The following is a 7559-nucleotide window of genomic DNA, read 5'->3' as shown; positions in this document are numbered from 1 at the left end:
TATCTAAAATAATCTTTTATTTAAATGGTTGACGTACAAAAGTATATAAGTTCCACCATATAAACTTGTGTAATTAAATATGATAAAATAAGAATGAAAAATAAATATTAGAGGATTATGAGATGGGGTTTTGGAAAATAATTTCTATATTCTTTTCTATTTTTAGACAATTAGGTCTAGTGGACATTCAAAAGAGGGCCATTGCCCATTAGTGAGAGATAAATTGTAATAGGAACTATCATATTAAAAAAAATTAAAAGTATTAAATATGATTCCAATCCAAAGACAAATAGCTAAGCAAGTTTATCCTAAATGATTGGACCCATTCCAAGTAATAATTATATGATCAAAAGAGGTATAATGAAACCCTAAAACCCAATTTAAAGTGAAGCCAAATGAGTCCCACTCAAATCATTCATTTGGAAAAACCAACCATTATAGGGCATCAAATTCACCCCAAGAAATTCCAATCAAGAAAATGTAAAAATCAAAGACTGCCCATGGAGAAAGAAAGGAAAGAAAAAGAATCCCTTTGAATTTTCAGCTATCAAACACACTGATGTCACATCCACATGGCCCTCCAGAGCACACCACAGTGAATGATTTGTTCATCTGTGAAGCCGTGGGCTGCCTTCCTAAACCTTTTTCTCTGACCAGAACTTTAGCAGGAAGTCAACTAACCATGATGAAGAAACCCAGAATAGAAACCTACCCAAAGCAGTAGTAGCCATGGCTTGAGGCTTTGCAAGCTTTCTCGAACTACTCAACTTTCAGCTGGCCCATTTCCCAGGCTGTCCGTCTGAGTTTAACCCAGTATTGCGTTGGCGTTGCAGTGCAGAGCCATGGCAGTTGGGACATACCACTTTTCGCCATTAATGTATTTCAGATTAGCTTGATTTGGACCCGATAAAGGACCAGAGAGAGAGAGAGAGAGAGAGAGAGAGAGGGAGGGGGGATATTTCTTTGTTGTATAGTTAAGAATTCTGTTGGGTGGGTTGGACAGCGGAACAGCATCGAATGCAGAATCAAAGCTCGTGATTAGGGGTAAACGAATTTCGCAGAGCACAATAAATAAGCGTGTTTTTTTAGTATTATTTTGTGTACCTGTGAAGCTGTGGCCTGTGGCCAAAATTAATTGTTCACGAGAGAGAGAGTCCAAGATGGACCTCCGTAGACCATGAGGAACTTTAACTTGACATTATCACAAACAGCCATGGAAGAAGCTCAACGACGGCTGGTTAAGGTGGTGATATTGATGGTTGTGTTGATTCAGTGTGGGGTAGCTCAACAACAGGTGCCGTTGAACTCTAGCATCGAACGGTCAGCGTTAATCGGCCTACGGTCATCGCTGGGACTCAGGGGCAAGGACTGGCCCATCAAGGCCGACCCGTGCTTGAACTGGAACGGAGTCCGGTGCCAGAACGGCAGCGTGGTGGAGATCAATGTCACCGGGCTGAGAAGAACTCGTCTCGGACGGGTAAATCCAAGTTTCGCTGTCGATTCGCTGGCCAATCTGCCCCTCTTGCAGTCGTTCAATGCTTCTGGGTTTTCGCTTCCCGGACCTATTCCCGACTGGTTCGGCATGAGACTTAATGCTCTCCGAGTGCTCGATCTCCGGTTCTGCTCGGTGTTGGGTCCGATTCCTTCGTCTCTCGGTAACTTGGGTACATTGAATTATTTGTATTTGTCTGATAATAGTCTTACTGGTATTGTATCTCCTGCATTGGGACAGTTATCGGAACTGCTAGTTCTCGATCTTTCGCAGAATACACTTACTGGGTCAATGCCTTCTGGTTTCGAGTCTCTTGGCAAGCTTACCAGGCTTGACCTTTCTTCAAACTTCTTATCTGGGTCGATTCCAGCTGGTCTGGGTAACCTTTCTAGTCTTCAGTACTTGAATCTTGCTAACAATAGTTTCTCTTCTCCAATACCTGGTCCATTGGGTGGCCTTTCTCAATTGGAAGATCTCGACCTTAGCATGAATTCTTTATCCGGGTCGTTGCCCGTGGAGTTGGGAGGATTGAGGAGTTTGCGGAGGATGGATATTGGAGATAATGTTCTGGAGGGTCCATTGCCAGATGGTTTGCTAATGAATCTTAGTTTAAATGTTAATGCCCCTGCAGCTGTGTTCAATCTCTCAAACAATCAGTTGTATGGAGCTCTGAATTTATCATCTCTTAGGAAGTTTCGTGCAGCTGATTTGTCTGGGAACTATTTCCAAGGCAAGGTACTTGATGCTGGTCAAGCCAACGCTACTCTTGATAGAAATTGTCTTCAGATGATTACTGATCAGAGGAGTTCGGAGGACTGTAGACGGTTTTATGCCGAGAAAGGCTTAGATTTTGATAATTTTGGAGCCCCAGAGCCGACTCAGCCACCATTGCGAGAACCAGATTCTAAGACCAACAAAAAATTGATATACATAATGGTGGGGTTATTCGGTGGGATTGGTTTCGTTGTGCTTTTAGTATGTGTCATGGTACTTATCCTAAGAACATGTGATAAAGGCACTGCAAATCAAGGAGTGACTGCAGATGTTGGGCCTGTGCCAGAAGGAGACAGCCCTTCTCTTCCTAAGGATCCTGTTTATATGACAGGTCTGGGAGAATCATTTACCTATGAGCAGATGCTGCAATTCACTGGTGATTTTAGTGAAGCAAATCTTATCAAACACGGCCACTCCGGAGACCTTTTCAGGGGGGTTTTGGTTGGTGGGATCCCTGTAGTCGTCAAAAGGGTAGATTTGCGTTCTTTCAAGAAAGAGTCATTCATGATTGAGTTGGAATTTTTCAGCAAGGTTTCACATACTAGGTTGGTCCCGGTATTGGGGCACTGCTTGGAGCATGAGAGTGAGAAGCTTTTGGTTTACAAAGATATGCCATATGGAGACTTGGCAAATTCCTTGCACAGAGTTATCCGTTCTGAGGATGACAATTTCCAGTCTCTGGATTGGATTACAAGATTGAAAATTGCAACAGGGGCTGCTGAAGCCCTAGCTTACCTACATCATGAGTGCAACCCTCCTCTTATTCACAGGTATTATTGAACTTGCTTATGGCTACCATTGTTTTCTCTTCAGTCATATAATTGAAAAATTGCTGATTTCTCATCGTTTACTTTCGATAACATTATGTGTACTGATTTAAATTGCTTGATTTTCCTGATAAAAAACTGTGATGATTTAAATTGCTCATATTATGACTTTTGTTTTTGGCACCTTCGAATGCAATTCTCTGTTCTGAAGAACTTCGCATGTCAAGTATTGTATGGTCTCTAATGCCCTATGAACCAATTCGAATGCTACTGAAATGGGCACTTAACTAGCTATTAATTTATATTTGTTTAATTTTAATGAATAATAACCATTAAACTAAATTAGAGTTTCTGGGTTGAAGTTTGTGCATGGGACTTTTGACTTCTGAGTTCTGACTTCAGTTCCCTACCTTTCTGTAGCTTTGCTTTGAATCTAAACTCACCTTTTGGCCAAAATAAGATCTAACTCATTTTGTTTGAATGAAGAAACAAGGCTTGAGAAGACAAAATTCTGTATTTCAATTTCTTTTTTACTTAAATTCCATCACTGAATACTTTTTGGGATCTAAAAAATAAGTGATTTCCAAAAGTTGATGACCGTTCTCCGTATATTGGATGTGGATTTCTTGATTGTCCTAGATCCGTTCTATGTGAATTGATGCTCTGAAATGCTGTTACAAAATATTCTGTGTACAAGGTCCTGGGGAGTGTTTAAATTCATAGATACTTGTGAGTTTTTTCCACACTAAACCCAAGAGTGTTACTTGTAAGCTGAAATCTTGAACCCTTTGAAAGCAACTATTGGATTTTGTGTGAGAAAAGGTTCTTCGTTTCAGCATTCATAAAAGAACCTGGCTGTGAATAAGTTCTTTTTCTTTTTTCTTTTATGGAGATTATTATGCCAAAATCAATATAAAAGAGTTTTAAATATTGAGCTATTTTTCTGCAAATTGATTAGTCCTTATTGTCAGAATGATCTATGAAGTTTATAGATTTCAATCATTAATTGTAATTTTTCTGAGTTTCATACCATACCAGCTGCTTTTCTACATGTTGTAAAGCATGGTTTGAAGTTGGACCTTTAGTTCCTTTCAATTGATAGACTTAGGAGTATATGCTGGTGAAATGAGACGTCCCTACTACCTCAGTATGCTAACAAGAGTATTTAGTGATCCTTTTCACATGCTTTGATTTCAGACAATCTCAATTATTAATATTATCTGCATATAATGGCTCGGATGCTTTCTCTAAAGTATGTGGTTATCCTGATCAATGGTTGCTTTAGATGTCATTTGATCCTGGAAACAGAACATACACTACTTATTACCAACTTTAGAGAAACTTATAACAAAAATATCATCTACAGATACTTTTCTCACTCTCTTTTAATCTAATTCCAACTGCCTTTTGATTTTAAGTTAATTATATATTCCTTTGTAAATGGCATGCCAATCTTTCATACTAGTTTATTTAAAAGTATAATGCCCAGCCACCCAAATATTAAATGCAATCATATTTTTTGGCTGTTGAAGAGATGTTCAAGCGAGCAGTATCCTTCTTGATGATAAATTTGAAGTGCGACTTGGAAGTCTGAGCGAGGTCCATGCTCAAGATGGTGATTCTCACCAAAATGCACTCACAAGGTTCTTGCGGAAGCCACAGTATGTACCTCATCATTCTATATTTGCCTTGTGTTTTCATGTTGTGTATCCATGGTGAGCTATATATATATATGTGTGTGTATATATATTATTTGAATTCTGCTCAAAGGTGTAATGTTATTTTCTTCTTGATCTTGTGCAGAATTTCTGAACAAGGCCCTTCTGGTGCGTAAATTAACTTTCATTTTCTGGATACTCTCTATTTCATTTTTCTATTTATCAACAGAAGACATAAATTAGATATGCTTCAACCATCCTTGATAAGCCCTTCCTACCCGTTCCCATGGGGAATGGACTGTAAACCTGCGTCTATTAGTTCAGTGACCAAATATTCTAGACCACCGGAAGACCGAGTAGATAATCTTGTCTAGGACTGCTAAATTGAAGTTAAAACATGAATGGATGTGCTGCTGTCCTCACAGATAATATCTATTACTTCCCATTCAACTTAAGTTTTAGGTTCCTTCATACTTTAATGAAGCAAGTCTGTTATTCAAAGATAGTCATTCAGCTTGGCAAGTGGTGAGGAGAGTGACTATGTAGGCTTTATGCATTTGGCATTTCAGAGATTTTTTCCTTTCCAACTGCATTATATTTGGAGAAGAGAACTTACTAGTTTTTTCTTTCTTTGATAATGGACAGGCTCATCATCGGCAACTTGTGCCTATGATATATACTGTTTTGGGAAGGTCTTGCTTGAGCTCGTAACGGGTAAGCTTGGCATCAGCAAATCAGATGATGTTACTACAAAAGAGTGCTTAGAACAAATGCTGCCTTACATTAGCACATATGACAAGGAACTGGTAACTAAAATTGTTGATCCATCTCTGATAGTCGATGAGGATTTATTCGAAGAGGTATGGGCAATGGCAATTGTGGCCAGGTCATGCCTTAACCCCAAGCCTTCTAGACGCCCCCCAATGAAATATATCCTCAAAGCATTGGAAAACCCTTTAAAGGTGGTTAGGGAGGAGAGTTCGAGCTCTGCAAGATTGCGAACAATGTCATCTAGGAGGTCTTGGAGTTCTGCATTCTTTGGTAGCTGGCGGCACAGCTCATCAGAGGGTGCCGCCATTCCAGGCCATACTGGTATCAATGGCTTAAGACAGTCAGGGAGAGTGAACTCTCATGGAAGTGGTGGACAAGACTTCTCGACTTCACATAAAAGGTTGTCCAACGAAATTTTCCCTGAGCCAGTTGAAATCCAAGACCTGGAGAGCCAAGATGAGCATTAGCTGAAAAGGGTTTTTGTTGCTTTTTAAGGATGAGACTGCAGGTTGCCCGATTTCCGGCATGTTCAACAGCATACCCAAACGGCAACCTTTTCCAGTCGCCTTTCATCTGGTTACAAAGCCATTCAATGAATTATGCGCTATGTTGACCAATCTGTTGAAGTGTGTGATCTGGTGAGGAATATATTGTTGTGGTCAATGAAAATTGCTTACAAAGTGGGTCCTGTAAATTCAACTGGACTCACTGGTTTTGCGTCTGTTTGTTGTCGAAGCAAGCTGCATTTTTTCTCTGCAATGGATGCTTTCTCATAGATCCCGTACATGGAACATAAGGTTGTGAATCTGTGATAGATTGAAATTTCTTCTTGTGAGATTGTTAGAACTTTACCGGAAAAGAAAATTAATTCCCCAAAAGGGGGCATTGTTGTATTTCCAATTTGTTCAGGAATCAAGTTGCTTCTGATGTATCTAATGAACATTTTTCTGTTGTTGGGAATTGGGATATGGTCATTACATCTTGTAGCGTGCCTGCTTTAGCTGTTATCTGCATGTAATACTCTTGATGTCCTAGACATTGGCCTCTAGTTCCTGGAATCTCTGTTAAAAAGACTTGATTCTTTGTTACTTTCAAAAAAATAAATCAATAAACAAAAAGAGTATAGAAGATACAAAAAATAAAAAATACCATTCTTTCTTGCTTCTCAAATGCTGGCTAAGGCCTCTTTTGATTTCTTGAGTTCGGTTCAAATTTAGATCTTTTCTAATATCTAAACATCCAACTCTCAAATTACTAAATTTATTTCAACTTAAAATCTCTTTATATGTGGGACTTACAACTTTTTTTAATTCAACACCTCTTTACACGCAGGATTCACAATCTCTTTTAATTTTTCATAAATACATCTTAACATCTAAACTAATGTTAAGTGAACTCCACATAATTCACTCTACCATCTCAACTCATTACTATTCATAGAGAGCTCAACACTCGAACGCAACCTAACTCTCACTACACTTGTCAAAAAGATATATATATTTCTCGTATCCTATTATATTAATATTGTATCATTTAATAATTTTGAGTTTTTTTATTTTATAAAATAAGGGTTGATCGAATGATTGATGAGCAATATTACATTAGTAAAAGATGGAGGGAGTGACATTGGAGTGTAGTACACGTGTGCCGTGGATACATGTTTATTTGGAGTCTTCAACATGCCAGATTGTCGAGCTCATTTGGATTTCTCATGACTTTGGACCAAGCAAAGATGAAACTAGAACTTATAGATGTAAATATATAAGTACATGGATTCTCTAGGGTGCCCACCATCTTACATCAAATATTTCAAATTACTCCAGAGAAGCAATTCCGGATATATCATGGGAGAAAATTTGGAAACTCAGGATCCATGACAGGTACAAACTACTTTTATAAAAAATATTTTGGGATATTTTGCCAACAAGAGAGCAAAAGGTTCATTCAGAACATTCCTTCCATAAACTGTTTGCTCTGCGATGAAAAATAAGAGACTCTCCTGTACCTATTCATTGAATGCCCCATAACCATAATTCTCTGGAATTGTAGTAGATGGCCCTTAAATCTATCTTCCCCGACAGTAAATTCAATGAAGGA

General features: G+C 38.7%; 1 protein-coding gene and 1 pseudogene across 1 annotated transcript; both read left to right on the top strand.

Moving 5' to 3' along the window:
* The first annotated feature begins 476 nt into the window (after positions 1 to 476).
* LOC108982269 (probable LRR receptor-like serine/threonine-protein kinase At2g16250) lies at positions 477 to 6444 on the top strand. The gene is made up of 4 exons (XM_018953589.2): positions 477 to 3036; positions 4566 to 4694; positions 4837 to 4859; positions 5337 to 6444. Exons 1-4 carry the CDS (start codon positions 1178 to 1180, stop codon positions 5927 to 5929), a joined length of 2604 nt encoding a protein of 867 aa, XP_018809134.2. The 5' UTR covers positions 477 to 1177; the 3' UTR covers positions 5930 to 6444.
* LOC118348801 lies at positions 4236 to 4352 on the top strand (annotated as a pseudogene).
* Positions 6445 to 7559: the final 1115 nt, after the last annotated feature.

This window comes from Juglans regia, chromosome 6 (genome assembly GCF_001411555.2).
Source record: "Juglans regia cultivar Chandler chromosome 6, Walnut 2.0, whole genome shotgun sequence".
In the NCBI taxonomy this organism is placed as follows: Eukaryota; Viridiplantae; Streptophyta; class Magnoliopsida; order Fagales; family Juglandaceae; genus Juglans; species Juglans regia.
This window is presented reverse-complemented; position numbering and strand designations above follow the sequence as displayed.